A 23,972-nucleotide genomic window follows, 5' to 3' on the forward strand; every position below is an offset into this window, starting at 1 on the left:
TCTGCTTTATACAGTCTATAAAGTTTAAACAATTTTCACAGGTTCATAATTTGAATACAAGGATACAACACATTAACAATGTGTCCCTAATTATAATAATAAAACATACATTTATTTATTTCAATTCCCGTTTGAAACAAGATTACCTATGGTATGGTTGTTTACAAACAAACCCACATTACCCACATTACGTGCTATCTATATATAATGCTCGCCCAAACCAGCTGCATTATCACGTCAAAATCACTAGATATGTTTATCGCTACGTTCTTTTGGAGACCGTGCCAGATAACAAATAATTATACATATTAAATTTTATTTCCATCAGGCACCATCTCCAATGAAAATGTAAGCGATAAATTAAAATAATATTTAGTGAATTTTTACACCTTATTGTATTCATCTGCAATTTCTGGATTAAGCAAATTTATACTTATTTAATGAGTTGTCAATAACCAGGGAGGCAAAGTTGTTTTTTTTTTTACACAATTTAGTTGAATAAATGGAATAAAAATGTTGTAATACTTTTCATACTTTAAGGAATTCAGTTTTTATGCACATTTAGAAGGTGGCGCAGAAGAAAAATCTGAACAATTGCCAATCCAGACGATCGCTAGAAGACTGCCAAGCATTAGCTCGACGCCTTAAAAAAACAACATTAAAATTTATTCCATTTTTAAGAGATATTTTTTAAATTGCTACAAAAAGCAATATCTTTATATGTTTTTGCAAGTTCATTAATGTTTTATGCTGTTATATTGATTGAAAAGAATTGGAATTTGTTGTTATATTGATTGAAAAGAATTGGAATTTACACTTTCTGGGGTTGCTTTCACTAAAGTTACAGCTTTTCTTGGCAAATGGTTTTATAGAAAAAGAATTTTAAAATTTTCTCAATATTTTCCTATGTAAAAATTTGCCCCCACACCCCCCTTTCTCGTTGTGACCTCATCCTACCCCCTGGGGATCATAATTTGAACAAACTTAAATCGATCCTACCTGAAGATGCTTCCACACAAGTTTCAGCTTTCCTGGCTGATTGGTTTCTGAGAAGAAATTTTTAAATATCTCCTCTTTAGATTCCTATGTAAAAATTTGGCCTCCCCATTGTAACCTAACCCTACCCCCAGGGATCATCTTTTGAAGAAACTTGAATCGACCCTACTTAAGGATGCTTCCACACAAGTTTCAGCTTTCCTTGCTGATTGCTTTCTGAGAAGATTTTAAAAGATTTCCTCTATAAATTCCTATGTAAAAATTTGCCCTCCCCATTGTAGCCTAACCCTACCCCCTGGGATCATGTCTTGAATTGACCCTACTTGAGGATGCTTCCACACAAGTTTCAACTTCCCTGGCTGATTGGTTTCTTGATCGACGAGAAGAGGATTTTTAAATATTTACTCTTTAGATTCCTATGTAAAAATATGAACCCCTATTGTGGCCCAACCCTACCCCCAGGGGTCATGATTTTCACAACTTTAAATCCCCTTTGCCTAGGGGTGCTTTGTGCTAAGTTTTGTTGAAATGGGCCCAGTGGTTCAGGAGAAGATTTTGAAAATGTGAAAAGATTTCATTCAGACAAATGGACAGATGGACAACAGACAAAACGTGATCAGATAAGCTTACTTGAGCTTTAAGCTCTGGTGAGCTAAAGAGGATAATGTGTTAAAAAATGTTTACATTTGCCGAATGCTTCACATTGAAATTAACTTTTATGTGTTTCAATTGTTCTGTCTAGGACCAAAACTTTGTGCAAGTTGTTTAAGTAAAGAAATACAACGTATAAGATCCAACATGTTGTCATCTGTAATTAAAAGCTGCTTGCGATCTTAGGAAATGAAGATAGCAATCATGTGAGATGTTTTATTCGATCATGTTTAAATTCTAATCTGAACTTAAGCAAGACTTTCTGTTCTAGATTGCTTATTCCAAGGCAAAAATTGCAGCATGTTTGCTACTTATACTGTCACACATATCATTTGTAAGCCCAAACTAATTCTACATAGCACAAAAATCTTGAAAGCTCAGAGCCAAATTTAAAACCTTGCTAGCAAACATCTGACTGGATATCTGATTAGGAAGTTGACCTTCCATTGGTTATTCCTTATATTTACATTTGCAAATATGTTTCCTTATAAGGGTGAACCTATTGAATGGTGAGAACATTCAATTCTGTATGAATATTTTCATGAAGTCACATCGCTTGAATTATTGTAAACATAAAATTTCTGTAATTTTAACAGTTCTGAACAATTTGTCTTTTTCAAATGTAAATATAAGTAATAGACAGCAATGTTAAAAAGTTCACCAGGATATGAATTTGGTTGACAAGTAATCCGATCTACTGAGAAGTCCTTCGGGCTTCACAGGATTTGATCATGTGACCAACTGCAACCAACTTCATATCCCAGTGAACTTTTTAAAATGCTGTTTATTTCTGAAGTGCAGTACATGATCTGCAGGAGGGGTTTTAATGATCCGATATGAATCAGTTTTAATTAACATCTATCCATGTTTATGGAATTTCCTATCTGGTTTTCAAGAATGAACAAGTTAATTATCGACATTTTTTAATTATAAAGTGCATCAACATAAACAATCCCCCCGAGTTTCTCCCACGTACTTTGTACATACAGATAGCAGTTCAAAACAGGATAAACCCAGAGTAGGTCATTTCTCCTAAGTTATCTACTGTAATCAGTTTATCACAAAAGAGAAACAAATAACAAAATATATGGCATAAATAAAGATGTTAATTTTAAAGGAATTCTTAAAATTTGAATTAATATCATTTTTAATAAAACTTAAAGGCATTTGGGTCATCTTATTCACCCCTGTTCTTTAAAACATAAATATAGAATTGTAATCTATATAATCAACAGGGTTAGTCGGGAAATATGGGTGCTGGAAATTACCAAATTAAATAATCAAACGATCAAAGATGGTTAACATATAAGCTGCTGTTTGTCATATTTATATCGAGCTCTGTTGAAACAAAATAACATCACTGTACAAAAATCAATCTGTTATTCATTCTTTCATAATCTTTCCTCTAATAAAATTTCACAATTATTCTAATCTTATTTCATCAAAGAGGTTTTACATTAAGGGTTGTTCGTAAATTTTGTGGACAAGCCTTTATTTGAATAAAAGTAGCATTATGTATATATATATTTTTTTAGCATATTTAGAATCCTTTACTATATAGGAATTACATAATGTACAATTTTAAATGTACTGCTTATCAGTGATTTTGACGATAACTGCATGCAAACGTTTCTTAAATTTTTTTTAAACAATAATAAAATAATTGGACTAAAATTATCCAATTAAATCATTTCTTTTGTTGTTTTAGTTTAGATCCACAAACGTTATTACTTTTAAATACTTTAAAGCACTTTTGATTAAAATCTCAACACATGCATATCAATGACCACATGCATATCGATGACTTTAAAAAATCTCGATTTAAAATTTCTTCCATTTTTTGGGAGCGTTTTAAACGTAGGAACAGCAGTTTTTTTTCAGCATTTAACACCCAACTTTGGGGGTGCGTATTACCAGGGATTTATCAAGGCTGTTTTTACTACCGGTAAACGGTACCTTTCCCCTCTTAAAATAGGTGCAAAAATTCCCCTTTTCAGAGAGAAAATTCCCAGATCAAACAGAAAATATTAAATAAATAGGTGTGTTTTTGATCAGTAACTACGCCAGAATTTCCTCAGAAAGAGAACTTGAAGTTGCTCTGTCTTCTGAGTGTCAATTAATGTCATTGGCAAAAGAATGATAGTAAACTAATCTAAAAATATATTCACTGCGTGAATTAACCCTGTTGTGAGAAATAACTTGAAACAAATTAATTCATCTCGGGTTATATACGGGTAATGCAACAACATACATGTACCTTACATTATGCATTGGAAATAACAAAAAACGATGTTTATTACTTGAAATCCTGATATCACTGCAGTTAGCTGATTACATTTTATTAGTTAATAAATCAGCAATAAATGTAAAAATTACTATAAAACCGTTTGTAAAGAGTTATCTTCAAAATCAACAGATCCTCTAAATAACGGTAGTAAGTGGGTCAAAGGGTTAGACTAATACCCCAAATGCACGTGAATATACCGGTACTTTTTCCTCTTTCCGAGTGTTAAATTTTTTTTTTTAAATTTCTACCTACCTACCTTTATTTATTTTTCAGGGGACAGGAAACAGTGATCTATATCATATATGGGTTTTTTGTGTTTAAGTTTTTTTGTTTTGTTTTTTGCCGAAAAAGGGTAGTTTTTTTTGTCTTCATAAATGTATAGAAATGAACTTTAGAAGCTCCCACAATGCAGGATTTTGCTCCATTTATTTAAGAATTTTCGGGGGGGGGGGGGGGGGGACCCCTTGACCCCCCTAGCATTCTCGCGCCTCCGGCTCTCAAATCGCACCTACGACTCAAATTTTCCCCTTTAAATATGAAAAGGGTAGTAAAATAAAATAGCTAGATAAATCCCTGATTACACACAGGTGCGCATTATACATTTGACTTTACCATCCATTAGTTACGGAAGCACCTTCCCATTGTGCACCTTCCAATTTTTAAGGTGTTAGCCTGTTAAACCTAATATGGAGGTGTTATAACCCTTATGACGCAGTTGTCATTTAAAATTTTTCTCTTTTGCATATTTACATTTGGTACGCATTGCCAAAGGAGTGTGCAAGAGTGTTGAATGATATTACGACACTTCCTGTTTAAAGGGGGGGTCAGGACTACCCCTGGGGCCTTTAACTACATACCATTTGATTCCCCTTGACACAAGGAACAAGAATATATATGGTGTAGGGGTGGGGATCTCAACATTTTTCAAGATATTTGGTCATTTCCAATTCCTGGGGTGGGGATGACCCCAGGGATCTAATAAACCCCATGTATTTCCTATAACAGTCAATATAAGATTCTGCAAACCCTACCCATGTAATTATCCCTGTCTGTTTTCAAGTTATAACCATTTACAATAGAGTCTATGATTTTTACCATAGGCTTCTATGTTAGACACCACACCCTTTTGAACCCCCCGGTTGGCCAACCCCAAATGAGAAAAATCAAACCAGGGTGCACAACTCAATATGCAGGCCTATCAGATCCTAGAGTTTTGTACAATCTGTTCAGCCATCCCTGAGAAATGCGATGGACAAGTTCAAAGCACTCAAAGAGTGTTGAATGAGTAATTGTATGAATATAAAGTTTTAGTAAGTGATGTGAGGATGATGTTTACAGTTGTGTGCATGTTGATCATATTTACTTTTTAATAATAAATTAATTAGGCTGACCTATAGAAATTTACTACTAAATTTCTGAATATGCATGATTTACTAATTCACTTTAAAGAGCAAGGGCACGCCAATATTCCCTAAGCCTGCAACAAAAATTTTGGCTTGCGAATGCTCGCTCTGCTGAACATGCCTCTGATAAGCTTCACAATTCATATGCAATATCGTACAGTAATTTATAACATTTGAATAAAACGGATGAAAAAGTAATTAACAATAAATATATATTACAATTACAAGGTAAACTGAAGCTTATCAGAGGCCGTAAAATAATAAGAAGAACCGTACAAAAACAATGTCTCCAAACTTCATTTAGGAGACTTGAAAAGTTAACTAATAATGAATCAAAAATGCAAAATCATCCTGGGTGATAATTGAACTTTAAAAATACCATGCCCTGAGTTACTTACATTAGGGGGGGCTACAACTCCAGGAAATTTGTACGCAATGACATCACCATGGGGATAGCCACTGAAACCGCCAATAATCACCATAATGTTGCCATGGATACCAACAGCTGAGTGACCAAACCTTCCTTTTTTGGGCATTGATTCTGGAATTACATCATTTTCATAATTCATTATAATTTACTGAAAGATGATAAGCAACTTTTGCAGCATTCGTTAAATGAAAATTATGTACCTGTATAGTGTTCTACAAAATGACTGGGTGTTAAGCAAAACATTAAACAATTTCTTTTTCTATGTAAAATTCAATAAATCTGATTTTATCACTTTTTGGTCTCATTAAAGGGCTCTACACACCAATATATTATTGGTATTTGATGAATCAATACGGTATCTTTTTTGAAATTCGATTTCACAAATAGAGGAGTTATATAAGTTTCATATTATTTTATGTGAATTATTTGTGTCATTTCATAAAAACTGGAAAACGTATTTTGGCAACAAACAGGATATATTAGAGCTAAAGATTTGGTATAAATTGATGCAAAAACAGTTCGCTTTAAATACATCTCACAAGATGACCATGTAAATCTGCACGTGACCCTGGGAAAAGTAATTGAAGAGTGGGGAAAGGAATGACAGCAAATTTGTTCACAAATTTAAAATGTGAAATACTTTTTTGACGATGAAAAAAAACCATTCCTTACAAAAAAATAACTATTATCAATAAACCTATAATTCACGAGAATAAATAAAACAGAATGTCAGTATTATCACTTTCGGGGGCTCCTCAATAGAAAATGCTAGTGTCTTTGACTACCAGCATGCCAACCATTCTTTCGCATTCACTTCTTGAACAGGCTTGCCACATAACGTGATCAGGTGATAATGAATATCTAAAGCTGGGCCCGGTCAGTAAATAACTTAATTGGAAATCATTTTCTATACTTTTAAATAATTTTTTGAACTAAATTGTATAAATTGCTGAATGTCTCTAACTTGTGTTGATCTTCACACAGAGTTTGGGTCAAGTTTCTAACATACCAAAACCAGCGTTAAAAACGGCATATATACCTTCAAGCAATTACCATACTACCATATTTTTAAAAGAAATTTAAAAGAAACTGCAAAAGTGAGATTGTAAAATATCATATACTTAAAATTAAATGCTTAGCTTTATTTATTGATCCTATCATTTCTTCAACCGGATTTGATCAAATTTGAAAAAATTTGAAATTCAATACTAAATCCATGTAGCTTTCTATTCTTGGTTGTGTAATAAAACCTAAAGGCGTAGAGGGGTATTTCAAAATGAATATCTGGCCTTTTTTAATTTTAGTGGATGAATGTAGTTTGGGAACAAAGGTTTTTATGATTAACGAAATATCAAGCAAAAAGTGGTGGAAGTAGAAACTTTGGACAGAGTATGAACAAAGGACTATGTGCAGTATGGTCAAATATCTTCCCCTGATTTCAACCAATTTTTTAATAGTATCGTATAAAAATAAAATCTTCACAAATCATTGTATAGAGGATGCCTATAACTTTAATATTGATTTTAGTCATCATTGCTCATTCGCTGTTTATTTATGACGTCACCTAAATGACCTAATTCCAGCAAATTTGCAAACAAATGAAAATATTCTCATTTTTGCACTTTATTTTGCATTCGGAAGTATAGAGCGCAGGTCTGCTCAAGTGCGATTTTAACGTACGTTTTTCTTCAGATAGTTTTACACGTTATACTAAAAAATGGTACTTGAGCAAGCCTGCGCTGGATGTTTCCCAGTCGAAAAACCATTGGAAAACACCCATATTTTGCTGCAAAACACCAATTTATCAAAATAATGCAATCTTCATGACGTCATTCCTACATTATGACGTCACAGTGGTGATAACCTTTTACACCTTTACTTCCAATATGATTTTAGCTATCTTTCACTTTAATTGTAAAGCTCTTTCTAAAACTTTGATTTTGCAGGGGCAAAAAATGCATAAAATCGCACATAGTCCTTTACAAAAAGAAAATCTTTCATATGTGTAAATTGTGTGCTGCGACTATGCATTTCTTTCAAAATGCATGTATGTTAATTATTATACATGTACCAATACATAGATGACCTATAACATTTTATCATCCATCTCAAAGCTGCATACATGTAAATATATAATATATAATGTACTTTACATTATTGTTCACTACTAAAAATAGACATTCAGGTGGGTTCATGCATATATTCTAAAAGTCTTAAGTTATTTTATAGAACATACTGTAAACAGAGTAAGACTTCATAGTGGCAAAAGACCTTGTACCGTTGCATGATAGAGGAACCCCTGTATCCTTATCTAATATAATTGTTCAAATCAAGTCTATGTTCCTATTTGTTTTCAATCAATGACTTTCTGCCAAGTACAATGTACTATACTTCTGAATTTATATTAAAACCTTCTACACAGTTAATTTAACCATGAAAATAGTACAATCTGGACTTGATTTATTCAACTGATAGATAATCCTTTAAGATTTATGCACAACCCCTTACTAAAAACACATGGATCATACTTACTGTAACTTGTACCCTGATGAACAAGTGAATGATTAACAAATTGATGGCATCCCAGATGATACAGATAGATTCCTTCATCATAACACTTCTCCTCTGATGCGTGTATGTGGACATACCCTCCATATATAATCATATAGTTCCCCATGATCAGAGCGGTGTGTTGAGACCTCTCCTGAGGCACCCAAGCTGATCCTGGTTCCATGTTGCTAGTATATTCGATTTCTGTCCAAAACTTGTAAGCGATGTTGAAGACAAACATTTTCTTGGACAGAGTTGTGTAGCGGACTGACCGGACTGCGATGCCTCCGTAGATGATGATGGATGATGATTCTGGATGATACACTGCGGAATGTCCGTGAAGGAGACGGCTGTGAGCCCTGCCTCCAGCTAACTTGACCAAGCTCCAAGACTGCGGGTTAGATGCATTAATACTGTAGACATCAGATGAGTATTGTCCATTGGTTTTTTTCCCTCCGATGATGTAGATGATATCGTCTGCTAAGGTCATGCTGTGACCAGATAGTCCAGGAGGTTGGGAGCTATTGTTAAAATTCAGTAAAGACCAGTTACCACTGACTGTGTCAAAAAACCAGAGCTCATTGCTGTGGGAACCGTCTATTAGGATACCTCCAAACACAAATAGACCCTCATTGTATACAACCATGTTGTGGTCATATCTTGCACTAGGCCAAGGTTCAATTTTATGGATCACTTCCCATTTGCTCTCTGTAAAACAGAATCTCAGCAAATCATCTAAAACACTATTTTGCGCGTTGCCTCCAAACACATACACACATTCACTGCTCTCCAAGAAACCAGCCGTGTGATCAAATCTGTCTGTAAATTCTGTCACACTTGGCAGCAGTGTCACCCACTTCAATTTGTCTTCCTCCCCTTGTAGGGCCATATCACAAGCGTAGCCAGCATAGCCCAGGGAACAGTTACATCCCCAGAGGCTGCGGTCCCCTGACTTAATGCACAGCCCCTTAGCTGAGCAGTTCTTGGGGCACAAGTCATGCTCACAGCTTTCCCCAGTATAGTCAATATCACAGACACATGAGTTGTTGGTGCATACACCATGGCCATGGCAGCCAAATGGACAGTCAGTTATAGAGTAATTAGCTAGAAATCCCCATTTTTTGTAGTTCCTATCACTGAACATCAATACAAGCATCTGCAAAAAAATTAATAGAAAACCAAACTGAATCTTTAGAATTGATTCATATTAGTAATAACATAAGTTTAGATATTTCTTTAGAAATTGATACTCATTGAAAAATAATGTTTTTGCCCTTCTGATTCAACTGAGTTTTTGCTTCATATATTTTGTTAGCAGTAGACTTTTTTTTTCCGCATAGCATTTTTTTTAAAGGGGGGGGGGACACCAATTAAGTATGACATTGAACTATAACTTGACTTGACTAATTTAGTAACCCTGTCATTGAAATTACAGTAATTTAATCTTTCAAGACTTACTCTGCCAGATTTGGCCACCAAGGACTTTGGCAGGGTATCCCCACTGACACTTGCCAGTTTTGTGCTGTTGTACGTGTCTCCATCGTACACAAACACGTAATCAAAGGAACATTCGGTCTCTATCCTTGAGAAATCCAACTGTATGAAGGTCCTTGCATCTCCTGTTTTCAAAGAAAATGATTTGAATTTAGGTAACTTGCATTCAAAAAATATCTAAAATAATTTCTATTTTCTTCTAAACTCCTTTCAGTGGTACCCATATATATACAAATACTGAAAATCTTTTGTTCTCCTCAGTAACAACAATTAATGATAAATTATGTGTAGTAAAAATGACAATAATTTTTTAATTTTCATTTTATCATTTAGTCATTGATTGAGCACATTTAGAGTAGTGCCACTGGTGGAATGTAACTCTTTGTGCATTCATATTATAAATTCCTCAGGACTTTGAGTCATTCAGTGTAAATTTAGTATTTGTAGAGTACAAAGTTACAATGAAATAGTCATACCATATCCATGATAAATGCTATTCTAAGAGCTCGTAATCTTAAAACAGAGACTCTTGAAATAAATTAATAACCAACAAAAAGCATTTAAAGAACACTTTAAAAACACCATATAAAAAATTAACTAATTCAATATTAATTTATTATCTTTCTCTTCAATCTGATCGCAAGAAATTTTGACCTTTGCTCTTTTGATGACTTTTAACTTAAATTTTACATCACCAGAATTGAAGTAAAGTCATGTTTTCATGCTAAAAAAGACAGGATGTTAAACTCCATTTATAGCCTTATCTTTGAGATACATAGAAATTTAGATAAACTTTGATTCCGATTTAATACTGGCAGCTCCATGAATATCGTCATCCAATTATTTAATACACTGTCATGTATCAACATGTTACCATCCGTTTGTTCCATGGGAAACAGCTCAATCGTTTTAATAGGGTTTTAAATCCTTTGATTTCCATTTTAATTTCTTCTTGTAATAACTAATATACAATGTAGTCTGATTTCCCACCAGGTTCATCATAGCATTACATAGGGCTGTCTGAAATGAATTCTACGTTTAACGTCACCTTAAACACCAAAAAACCTACAAAGGAGGCTAAATAATCTAAACATATCAAGAAATCGAGTATTAATTCAATAAAATATGTGAATCAAAATTCTGTGAAAAGCTAAGTACCCGGTAACATATACAATTATTGTTTAATTATTATATGCTCTAACAGATATGGAGACGCAGTCTGAATGATATAGCGAAAATTCACTACAAGAAAGACCAAATGTTTTCTGCTCCTGCTTAAAGAATTTTTTTTATTTATAAGTTGATAAAAGTAAAACCAAATAGAACAAAAAGTGATTTTTTCTTTGTTGTTTTTTTTTCAGAATGGCAAACTTTTCTAAAACCTAATAAGCAGGTAACATTTAACATATAATATACTTAAAACAGCCAATTGAAAGGAAACTATTTTTCTCCTAAATTAGCTAAGATTTATTACCCTAGCTATTACCATCTTAAATGGTGTCATAAAATTATTCTGCTGTGCTAACATGTTCATATTCTTTAAATATGTATTCATTTCTACTACTTTTCAGACAAAACATAAAGTTTGCATATATTAAGATTACAAATTTTTAAGCTTAAAAAATGTTGCTTTTATTAAACGATGAAACCACATAAATCCCCTGAATTGAAATGAGTATTTTTTAAATTATTTCATACAAGTTGTAACACAACATTTGTGAAAAATTGTTTATACATGCATGATCACATGTCTCCTTAGCTGCAGGTCTGTAACTCCTGGTCTGAAAAAAATCTGATGGATGACCTGGGAGCTACAGTTCTGTGAATTTATAAATATATGCCATAACACAGTCTTTCTTTCATGAATATTTTAAAGTTTTAACTAAATTGGTAACATATGACACACTATAGGACTTGTTGAAACATTCGTCAAGTGTATATATGATACATGTATGAATCATCATAATAGTTTGAGCATCATATACCTCCATCCAAAGAGTTTTTGAATGACGGACTAGTGCTGAGACAAATGTTCAAATATTCGCGAATGAATAGTAAATTTCTAATATTCGAATGCATATATAGCATTTGAATATTCAGTAACATGTTTAACACCCAATGGCCCATATTTAGAGCTATAAAATATGCAGCATTGCGTTCTTTCATTATGATGGAAAAGAGAAACTGGGTGTGCATGGGATCATTTCACGTTAAACGAAACAAATGATAAAGCCATTTGCAAAGTTAACTCTGATCTATGACTGCAATACTTGTTTACATTGAAAGTAAAAGCAGGGTTTACATCGTACGGAGACAGACATTTTGGATTTTTATTCATATTACTAATAGATGATGAAGAAATAATTTGCTGAAATGTTTGAACAAGGGAGCGTGTTAATATCGAAAGTTACATCGTAAAGTTTTTTTTTCAAAGATGTATAATATAATTTGTTCTTTAATTTTAGATATACAAGAAATTTTCCAAAATTAAGGTCGTTATTGGGTTTTTTAAATACTATAATCAAACATTCAAACGTAGTGGAAATATTTGGACCAACTTACAAAATTACCAATCGGTCTCAGAGAGGAGTAAGGACTGCAGTATTTTATTATAGAAGTATTATTATAGAAGTAATAAATCTTTTGATTGTAGTTGATGGAGATTAATTCAAAAAAAATTTTAAACATTATTTGCATACAAAATGAATGCACACCTAATTCAATGGATACTCATAGTGTCAACTTCGAACTGACATGTTTCAGCAATCTACACATACAATCACATAGTAATATAAACTATCAAACAATACCTTATAGATGACGTCTACGAATATTCCAATACGAATCGAACAGCACTCACAAATATTCAAAAAATTGATTTATGGTATTCGTTTCAGCACTATGACAAACACTTTATTAATTCAAACTCAATTTTACTTCAATTTAGATGTTGTGTATCTTATTTCGAGTGGTTTCAACAAAATCTTCTATAGGTAACCTCAAAAAATTTGTAAGACATTTCCCTTTTATTTCCTGTTGAAACTTATCATTTCTTTAAATTTCAAAAAATCCATCTTGTTGAAAAAATTTAGGCCTTGAAAGGGATGTTGTTCTTAATTGTTCAACTTGTAAGGCCAAAAAATATTTATACCTGCATATGATAAACATGGGAGTAAATCAGTCCATGTATTTTGTTTAATTCATAAAGTAATATTATTTATATTATATTTATATATAAAATTATCTTTGTGTGAGATATATTTGCTTGGACATTCAGTCTATGCAAAAAGATCCAGCTGGGCTGACTGCTGAAATATCCATACAAGGTGCCAGGAGTCTCCAAATACAGTGTAAAATACTGTTCATGATGTCATTTTCAATATCACAGGTAAATAACAAAAATATAATTGCTACAAACATAAATTAGCAACTAATTAATAGTGATACATTCTTAGTTTTATCATAATATTAGATTTATGATTTCTTAAATATTATTTATTCTTAAAAATAAATAATGTATGCTATATCTTTATGCTGATATTTTTTCCACAATGGGTGTGACTATATTTATTCCCATGCTTACAAGAGTTACGACAGTTCGGTTTGTTTTTGTTTATTACACTAATCTGTCCAAACTTCGACAGTGTTCTTGACACCTGAGTAAACCTTACCCTTGATCAGCCATTCACAGCGTGCAAAGTTATTGTAAGTGGGGCCGCTATTCCCCACCGTGATGGTCCCAGTTTTGCTGGTCAGAATCACACGTTCGTGTGTACAACCTCCTGAACTTTGTGCTTCGTTGATATGCAAATACCACAACAAGAAAAGAGTTTTAAGGGATGTGACAGCTCCCTTGAAACCAGGAGCCATTTTCCCATCCCTATCAGCTGATAACCCATTTAATAAATTCAGGTCTGTTTAAGTCCTCTTGAGTGCATTCAGATATGGTCATGCTCCAATTTTTTTTTCGAGTTGTGTATCAGGCTCTACAGATGATTTAAATCCGTTTCAAGCGAGATGTAGCGGTTATCTTCTGAACTCAACAACAGATGAAGATTGTATTTGGGTTTGCATCCATTTTTTCCATAACATCTACGCACAGGATATTATCTTGGTGTTGATTGGACAAATATTTGTCAAATTTTATAAATACAAAGTTGAAGAAGAGCGAGATACCTTTTTCCGAACAAGATCAGTTGGGGGGGGGGGGGGGGGGGTGTCGGGCGAATTTTACTGAAATAAATATAACCGTTTTCATCATCATTTATTTTTTTTATAAATATCTCTAAACTTTTCAACAGTGTTCAATATTTGACCTGCTGATCTGACTTATTATTTTTCCCAGTTCAGAACTTTTATAGAAACAACTGCAACTCGAAGCGTAAAACAATTTAAAAGACATTTAGAAAGTCAAGTCATACCCGAAAAAGTCTGGGATTTTGTTTTCTAGATTTGTTTATCAATGCTTAATACAAAGCTAACCACAAGTTTTCTCGGTCCATTTTGTCATATTTCTAGACAGACTCTGGCCAGCGATAAGTCCGTCTGAATTCCTTTGGAGTCAAACACCATCAAACGTTGTTTACCGTTAGATGTTTGTTTACTTTTGTCTGATTTTTACTAATGAAGCCGCCGGGGTGGATTTATCCGCCTTAAAGCGCTCTCACACGATAATCGCACCTGTCGGTCGTGCACGACGTCATAATAGCGACAGACAGATAAGACACAAAGCATTATTACCTGTGTACAATTGACAGCAATTAAGCAGGCGATTATCTACACAATTGTATGGTTTTCATTTCTGATTATTGTGAATCACTATGAGGCTGAAACTCCAATTCCAGACGGACAAATTATCAATCAAATCGTCTTACGCCGCCTGTATATATTATTGGTTAAAATACACATGTCGTAGGCCTGAAAAATTATGATAAACAGGTTGTGACACTTATACCACCACCCCGCTGTGTTATAAATACGGCCTCTGAGCTACCCGTCCAGCAGTTGATTATATCGACTCATTCAGAAGACCGTTTTCAGCTGACTCCCTTACTTATCTTCTAAGCATGAGTGCTGATACTTCTGCCTTCCCTTCTCCAAACTCACAACTTTCGGATGCTTTGAATTCCCAGCGCCAACTTTCGACTATGATATCAGGTATGCATGAAGATGAAAAAAGGAAATAATTTGTTGCTTTTTATTTATTTATTTATTTATTAAAGATTTTCTCTGTAAAAAAATATTTATTTCTTATCTGCACACGTGTGCAATATTGTAAAAAAAAAAAAAAAAAAAAAAAAGAAGAGTTAAACATCAAGTTTTCATTATATAATTCCTTTTCCTTGTAGATGCCCCCAAGTGCGTTCGATGTTCATTGAAAATTTATGATCACACACTGGTGTCCTTTAGTGAGCAGTTTTGGCACAAGTCGTGTTTTCGCTGCATGATTTGCCACAGAGAACTCAATGATGCCTGCTTCTCCAATGGCAAAGAGCTGTACTGTACAGAAGATTTTACAAGGTGAGAATGATCCCATTTTTTTTTCATTCATCACATTATTTTATATTTCAAGTGAGTCTTCAGTTGTTTTTATTCTTTTATCATTATTATTTCTCTCGTCCTGTTTATTCATATTAAGAATTGCAAGAGACGACGACATTTAAGATAAATCTGAATTTACTAAATAGTTGATCCTATTATTCATAATTCATTAAAGTTGTGCTTCAACCTCCACAGCTTCAATCACACAAACTTATTAACGTTTTATTCTACACAAGTCTCAAATTCTGTATCTTATCTCCAATTATATTGCACTGCAGTGTCTCAAATTATAAAAAAAACGCTTAAATATGAAATTTTTTTTACAAATAACTTGTTCTTAATTGTTATGAATATGTGTTTTATTTGAACAATATAAAATATATCATTTATAGACATTTTAAGATCTTATGATCATAGGCCAACCACCACCACCACCCCTCCACGCACCCACCCACTCACACATTAATAATCTATTTACTGTTTCCCTTTTTTCTGTCAGAATCTATCGATCTGAATGCGCTGGGTGTTCGAAAAATCTGAGCCCTTCTGACATCGTGAGAAGAGTGTTTGGTAGCTTATACCACGAGACCTGCTTCAAGTGCACGCTGTGTGACCGTGCCGTGGAAACGGGGGACAGGGTGTACCTCAGGGACGACAACAAACTCATCTGTGAGGAAGACTACGCTAGTCTACGCGGGCGAGGTAAAGGTCTAAGAGTCCTTTGATAAATAAAACACAAATAAAAATAAACAAAAACCATTTTTTGTAGAAATTAGATGAATTTAATTAAAAAAAACGAGAAATAAATCAGTAAATCGATTGATTTTTTTATTTATACAAAAATTAATTTATGATTCAACGTTAAATTTATAACAGTTATAATAGTATTTTCTGAAATCGTGCGCGTACAATTGGTTTACTGGTCTTTACCTTCATATCCCGCATGAATCACCAAAGAAAGTATTTTGTTTAGAAATCTAACTAAAAGCAGACACACTGCATCATATAAATTAATGTTAAAGAGACATGGTGGCGCACAAACTCACGGAATTACCAAATATCGAATTTTTACACGATTTCCACTAACATATATTTTATATTTCATTTGAAAAGATGAATTTTTAAAATTAATAAATGACCCAATACTTAAAAACAAATTACAAATACGGAATTACAAGTACCCACCGTGGTGTTAATTCAGTGCCAATTTTAATTATCAGTAGAAATGTCTTTGTTTGCAAATAATTAATAAGTGCGATTCAATTCATTTCTGTATTTACTCTAGATTAGTTCATTGGTAATTGAGGTTCATGTTCAACATAAGTATATACAACTGAACAAAAAAAAAAAAAAACAAGCAAGGATTTAATCCTTTATTAACCCCAAACCAGGCTACTTGTACATGTATATATAAGATATATATTTTTAAAAATTCAGGAGGAACGTTTGTATCAAAATTCAGACGAATGGGAATGTCTCTAAGCCCATGATCACATTCCAAATGCCCCCTTTTTAACTTAATAGATGAATTACTTTTATCGTATTTTTCTTACTGAATTATATTCTTTTTAGACGAGCTGGACAATCCTTTACACCCAGAAAACATACGATCTCTTGTAAATGAGCAACAAGCGGACATTCTGAGTCAAACATACGCGAACAACCCCACGCCGTCTCTGACCAAATGCCGAGAGCTGAGATCGGAAACAGGTCTCCGGATAGACACTATCCAGACTTGGTTCCGTGAAAAGAGATTTCGAGATAAGAGGTTCATGGAGAACGACGAAAAGATTTCGTACGGTAAGGAAAGCAATATTTAAAATATCGCTGTAGTATTGAAGACAGATGTAAGTCTTAATCATCCTTAATGCGCGAGATTCATCAGTAATTCATTTATATCAAAAGTGGGGTTTTTTGATTTTCAATGGGATTTTTCCTGTACGTTTATTTTATCTTTTTTGTCAGGTCCATCCAACGAATTTTTCTCCATGTTAGAAAAGGCCTTCGCTCATGACTTCATTCCTCCAAACGTAGAGCTGACCCCAGACGTAATTTGCAATGGAGAGGTTCTGCTCGATCACCTGCCACAATCAGCATCGGTAACATACTCGTGGGTTCCGAGAACCCCGAACCAACCATGGGTGCACTGCAACTCGTCGTAAATTCATAGAGCGGGAACTGCAAATTTCTCTCAAAGATAATTATCTGAGCACTGCAATTCCCAAGATAATTATCTTAGCACTGCAACTCCTAAGATAATTATCTGGGCACTGCAACTCCTAAGATAATTGTCTGAGCACTGCAACTCTTAAGATGATTATCTGAGCACTGCAACTCCTACGATATTTATCTGAGCACTGCAACTCCTAAGATATTTATCAGACCACTCAAACTCTCCAGATATCTATCGAAGCTCTGCAAGTCCTGAGATATTTATCTAGGCATTGTTACTACTGAAATACTTTTCAATGCATGTACTGCAACTCGATCTTAGATATTTATCTACACATCATAAATTCCCAACTATTTATCTTAACTCTTCAACTCGTGGCGTATTTGTATCTAGCCATTGTTGGCATTGCAACTTCTTGTATAATTATATAGACATCGCAATTTCTATGATATTTACCCAATTTAAGGGTAGCAACTATCGGGTATTCATCTAAGCCACCCCAACTCATTGGATATAATTCAATGCAGTTTTAAGTGCAACTCGTATTTTATTTATCTACACACAGCTACTCGCCTTATATAGATTCACATGCTCAAGGTCTTCGAATAAGGTCAATAGTTAGTAATATTATATTTATCAAGGGAGCATAAATCTGAATCTCGCCATCGATTTGTGTAAGATGGAATACAACAGGCTTATCTTATCATTTGTATTGTATTGTTACATGTAAGTGTTAATTGCTCGAACTTTTTCGAGCTTGCGCAGGCATTTAAATTAAAGTTATTTAAATATATTCTTATTCTGTTGTATCATATGTTTTTACTTGTTACATGTTTGTTAATGTACGTTGATGTGTTTTGAAAATAAAATTTGGTGCACACTTGTAGCTATATTTCTCGTTATTATTATATTTTTTTTTTACATTTTGAGTATGGTCGCCCTCTCAATATCGATTACTATTTTTAAAAATTATATAATACCATATTATATAAATAGTGCCTGTTTGGGAGGGTAACAGTTGAAATTGACACCCCGAGAAAACCATTGTCAACCGACGCGAAGCGGAGGTTGACAATGGTTTTCGAGGGGTGTCAATTTCAACTGTTATCCTCCCAAACAGGCACTATTTATTTTGTTATACTGAATGTCTTTTTTAAAATTTTTAAGAAAATTTTACTGCTTTTATATAGGAATAACGTGAATTCTACAGCGAACCGTACGCGCATAATTTTCGCGCATGTAACATTTTTTAATGTTACCCGTTGCCAAGTGCGTTGCTAACGCTGAGGGTAATAGTAAATATTATTAACTGCGTCTTAATCAATCAGATTTCAGTATTTAACATGAAAGTATAACAATATAAATTAGAATTGTGTGTAGCGAAATTTTGTAGACCATGTATATACTGTAATTGAAATAAGACTTTTCAAGAACGGTCATCAAAGCTGTGTGTGTTAACAAATAACTTATATAATTTCTTGATACATATTGTATATTAGAATGAGAATATTACTTTAGTTTATTAGTCTGTAAACCTAATATCACACCGTGTTTTAAAATATCATATTGATTAACGTAGTTTACTGTCACATTACACGTAACCAGTGATATGCAAAAAAATAAAAGTACTGAAAGTATTCGAAAGCGGTTAGCAAACTTGTTTTCATATGTTGGGAATACATGCGTTAAAATTTCATTTTGGGGCAATATGGAATTCCATTACAAGTTTCCCCATTAAAATTTACGCTTGAAGTTTTATCATGAAGTTGTGGTTAACCCGTTGTCGATATTGTTTTCTTTCAAAGTACTAATCCAGTAAACGATTTAATTGTTGTCATTAAAAATGTCTTTTTATTACTCAATTCAAAAGAGAGTAAAACGCTTGCTTCATTAAGGGGTATGTGCGGCCATCTTGTACTTTTGAGGATAAGAATGTAAACATTTCTTTAACTCGCTTGTTTCTGCCCAAAACTGGCCAAAAATGTTGCCCAAAAACATAAAAGCAATAAATATGAAGCCCTACATGTCATTTTGTTTGAAAAATATGCAAACAAGAACAGGGCAATGCCTTTTTAATAATTCAGAACAGCTGTCTAACTGCACAGCCACAGACTTATTTTGAAGATTTAAAAATATAAAAAAAAAATAAAGGTGTCGCCTTTACAACCATTTGTTGAGAAAAAGTTTGAATTTTGCTAATTTAAGTGGTACCCTATTCTTATCAGTCGGCATGGGATCTATTTTTAGAGCAAGAAAAATCTAGTCTATACTTAGAACTCCTGGGTCTATGGAGACACATTGATGTTATATTTTCATAGAAAAAATAAATGTCAATTCAAGAAAATCCGTGTTGAATTTGATATACATCTCTATACCTGTCCCGTTTTGTTTTATGGGGATGTTTTGGTTCTATGAAAATAAAGTTAAGTAAATTCTTTTTAATAGTGAGATAGGGGTCTAAAAAGCGATTGTCTTAATTTAAAAAAGTATACGTCATATTTCAATGAGAATATACTTGCAATGTACCTCCATAGACACAGACAAATATATCTTGTGATTTTTTAGGCCCATATTAAGAATAGGGTACCTATCTTTGAGACAAAGTTACAACATTCCCCGTTAAACAGTACAATAACTATACTAGTTTAAAGTGGAGATAGTTTGTCATTTTTGGTCAAATAGAGGCACATATCAAAGTTGCCCAGCATTGGGAACTCTCAGTTCTTTGATTCAACATTGGTAGCTTATGTTACACGACATAAAAGCGTTTAGCGTATATTTGCTGAAAAATATTGGCCCCTATATGCCTTACGTTACCTTTATCATTTCCCTATTTTATGATTTTATAATACATGTACATTCAATATAATGTTGTTTTTTTATTTATTTAATGCTATACTTTTGTTGCCATTGGGTTTTCATGTACAAAAAGTGGATTCCCAACAAATTGCCCGCCAGTTTGGAATAAGAATTTGTATCCATTATCTAAATATTGTAGGTTAAAGTTAGAATAGTTTCCTGTATCTTTAATTAAAAAGCTCTTTATCAAAACGATATTAAGTTATACATATATAGAGATGGCTATGACTACCCACCCCGTAATTAATGTTTTTAATCAAATAATTTTTTGATATCTAAAATATTTGTTATAATAATAATAAAAAGATCGACTTTTTGATATCAGAAAAATATCAGACATTCGAATTCTCGTTATCAGAAACTAATTTTCTAATTTCAAAAGAATGAATTCTTGTTGTCAGAAAATCATTTTTGATACATGTATATCAAAACATCGTTTTATATTTTCTGATTCCAGAAAATCGATTTAATATATCAGAAAATAAGACCAACATAAAATTACTACATGTATCAATTTAATGAATGCTCTGTGTGATGCAACCTTCAGTCCCGTCAGAAAATGTGTTTCAAACCTGTTAATGAATGTTTAAAATTAATAAAAATTAACAAATAAATTTTAAATTAAATTTCATTTTGGCAAGTTCGTCCATCAATACAAATGATTGGCATTGTTTTTGTTGTTTTTTGGTTTTGTTTTTGTTTTTTTTGTTTTTTTTGTGTGTGTGTTTTTTGTGAGTTGCTTTGAGTATTAAAACTATCCTTAAGAAAATAATGGCGACGCATAATACACGGCGGAAGCGTGCTAGGGCCGTGGCGGTACTTTTTATTATATTGTTTTAACAAAATATGATTATGAATTTCTTATATCAAATTATAAATTTGTAAAAAAAAAAAAATAATAAGTAGTTTGTTATAACAAATTAATAACCTGTTATAACAAATTATGAACATGATTTGTTAAAAAAAATTAGTAAATTTGTTAACACAAATTACAAAGTAGTAATTTGTTACAACAAAAATTACAAACTGATAAGTTGTTATAACATAACATTAATTGATACACTATCAATTTGTTAAAACAATTTAGCAATTTGTTGTAACAAATTACAAAATATTAATTTATCAAATTGATAATTTGATTAAACAATTTAGTAATTTGCTATATAGACAAATTAGTTAGGAAGGAAGAACTCTGTTAAAAGATATTGCATAATAATTTCAAAGCTAAAAATTAAATATATGATACTTTTCGTTATACTTGTTGATAGTTTATAACATATAATCTGGAAATATAATAAATATCTGATAGTCATTTTATTGGCCATTCAGCCTCCTCAGCCCTAATGGCTTGTAAGTAAGCACTTGCATGTGTATCTTAGTTAGAACAATGCTAGAAATCTTTTATATTTTACAAAGATTTGTTTGTATAAGTTATGTATAAAAATAATGCAATAACGCTTTTTTTCGAAAAGTTTATGTGAAGTCAATTAAAGTATTTTTTTTAATTGACCAGTGTTTTGAACATATTTTTTATTATAGTCTGTCCCAAATTATTGCTTCCATCAATTTTTAATAAAAAAACACACATACCTGCGAAAGAAATACAATTGATCATGAAATCGATGAAATGGAATACATCCAAGATATCTTCATTGAACATTTATCATTTTTCACTCATAAAATTTCATAGGAACAAAAACAATTTTCTTACGGAGAATAACAATGGGAAATGTTTACATCTTTTCTCCATTCGGAAGTACTCGCGATACCAAGCGCAATTTTTTAACGTTATCATCCGGGCTTATTAATGGCTGGTGCAATGCAAAATCTCCGAATCTTCCCAAGTCAAGGGTTTCTGATCCGCTGTGTACTACTCTTTATGTAGAGCGAAGCGGATCGATCAGAAACCCTTGATTTGGGAAGATGAATCTCCGTAGAATTTCAATTTTGGGATGTGTATTAAAACCTGAAGCGGTAGAGAGGCGTTTCAAAACAGATAATCTGGACATTTTTCATATTAGTTGAAGAAAGAAGTCAATAATTTAAATTACTAGATATAACAAAAGAATAGTGCATGCATCACGTATTCAAAAGATATTGATTATATTTTGACATTTATCCAAAGTATTTAAACCTATAGTATACAATTAGGCCCTAACGTTAAGCGTTATTATATAACAGTGCCATAAAAAAAATGCTGCTGCATGATTATTTCTGAGTAGAGCCGGATTATCGATGCCCATTGTAAACAGCAATACATGTATATCATTTATATGTTATAAAACGTTATCTCCAATGGCAGTATGCCGGTAAAATTATTGAAGAATCGTTATTTGATGTCTTGAATCGTGTTTATGCATACAAGTTGAAACTCATAATTTCCCGCTGAAATATGTCTTCTAAACTTTATTTTCATTGGATTATTCACAGCTAATGAAATTTCGTTTAATGTTTATTGCATGGAAAGATCGCCAACATGGAAGTCGGAATAGCAAATACTTATCATCGAAAGTCAGTGATGAAGTGTCTGTTTTTGTTACCGTTTTTCTTGTACCTAGCATCAGGAAGAATACACAAATTTAGTTTAAAGGTAAATTTCCTGTTGATTCTCAGCAGGATTACAGTTACTTTGAAATAAAATAAATTGTATACGTTTGGAACCCTAATATATAGTAATATACACACTGTGTTGTTCCAAATAATCAACATATGAAACGCTGTGGTAATATTATATTTAAGATATAATGTAGGTTTCACACTGTTTTTTTTATAGGAACTTTATAGTGGTATTTTTATACAGTACTGTATTCTCTTCTTGAACAGTTGAAAAGTTGCCATAAATAAATATATATAAAGCTTAGTTTAGCTCAACCAAATGACCCTATGTCATGCACTCATCTCATTTATGTGCAGTACCGATCAGACCCGACCTAACAGAAAGTAAATCCCAACTAAATTTTGGGTTTACTTCAGGTTTACTAGATTGGACCCAGAGTAAACCCAAAGTAAATCCCAAGTGGAGCCAAATTTTCAAAAAGTAAACCCAGAGTAAACCCCAAAAGTATACCAGGGGTCTATACTGTTAGGGTTTACTCTGGCCTGGTGTTAGGTTTGGTCTGATCGGTACTGTGCAAAAAACGAAAACCCTCTGTTTAACTCCATCTCGTGCCTATAAACATCTACCAGTTTAAAAAAAAGATACCAGTTTTGTTTTGGCTTGAAGCCTGGATACTCTTTGTCACTATACTAAACATGTTAAAACAGTTGTTTAAAATGGGGCTAGACTTTAATCTGGAAATGAGCATGTCGGGGGCTATTTTGTCTCAAGGACAAATTTTAAGTGAATTCTAAGATTTTTCACATGTATTTACAATTAAGAAATAAACAACTTGCTGTTTATTACTTATAGTTATATTTATGTTTGAAACAAGCAATTGTTCAGAATTGTTTACACTGTTGGTTTTAAGGTCACCTGAGCTGAGAGAGGTTTTTTTATCACTTTTTGCACAGCATTAGTCTGTCCATAATTCTGGATGTCTGTCCATTCATAAGCATTTTACATTTTTGACTTTATATCCAGATCGAACC

At 32.8% G+C, this 23,972-nt stretch overlaps 2 protein-coding genes across 3 annotated transcripts in view; one reads left to right on the top strand and one right to left on the bottom strand.

The window, feature by feature from the left end:
* Nucleotides 1-13,925, bottom strand: part of LOC128157090 (multiple epidermal growth factor-like domains protein 8) — an 82,480-nt gene extending 68,555 nt beyond the window's left edge. Inside the window, exons 1-4 of the mRNA XM_052819456.1 lie at nucleotides 13,483-13,925; nucleotides 9,776-9,936; nucleotides 8,300-9,473; nucleotides 5,736-5,878 (exon numbers count right to left, since the gene is read on the bottom strand). Of these exons, the coding sequence (XP_052675416.1) occupies nucleotides 5,736-5,878; nucleotides 8,300-9,473; nucleotides 9,776-9,936; nucleotides 13,483-13,681 (1,677 nt within the window). The 5' untranslated portion in view covers nucleotides 13,682-13,925. The remainder of the gene's footprint in view (nucleotides 1-5,735; nucleotides 5,879-8,299; nucleotides 9,474-9,775; nucleotides 9,937-13,482) is intronic.
* Nucleotides 13,926-14,813: 888 nt separating this feature from the next.
* The window catches only part of LOC128192931 (protein GPR107-like), a 34,836-nt gene continuing 25,677 nt past the window's right edge, over nucleotides 14,814-23,972 (top strand). The window contains exons 1-4 of one of the 2 annotated variants that reach the window (XM_052866021.1): nucleotides 14,814-14,968; nucleotides 15,160-15,331; nucleotides 15,852-16,054; nucleotides 16,925-16,968. In XM_052866021.1, coding sequence (XP_052721981.1) covers nucleotides 14,878-14,968; nucleotides 15,160-15,331; nucleotides 15,852-16,054; nucleotides 16,925-16,968 — 510 coding nt within the window. In that variant the 5' untranslated portion in view covers nucleotides 14,814-14,877. Of the gene's footprint in view, nucleotides 14,969-15,159; nucleotides 15,332-15,851; nucleotides 16,055-16,924; nucleotides 16,969-22,815; nucleotides 22,975-23,972 lie in introns of those variants that run through there. The other variant, XM_052866020.1, reaches the window with a different exon arrangement.

The sequence above is a fragment of the Crassostrea angulata genome, chromosome 7, assembly GCF_025612915.1.
Source record: "Crassostrea angulata isolate pt1a10 chromosome 7, ASM2561291v2, whole genome shotgun sequence".
Classification (NCBI taxonomy): Eukaryota; Metazoa; Mollusca; class Bivalvia; order Ostreida; family Ostreidae; genus Magallana; species Magallana angulata.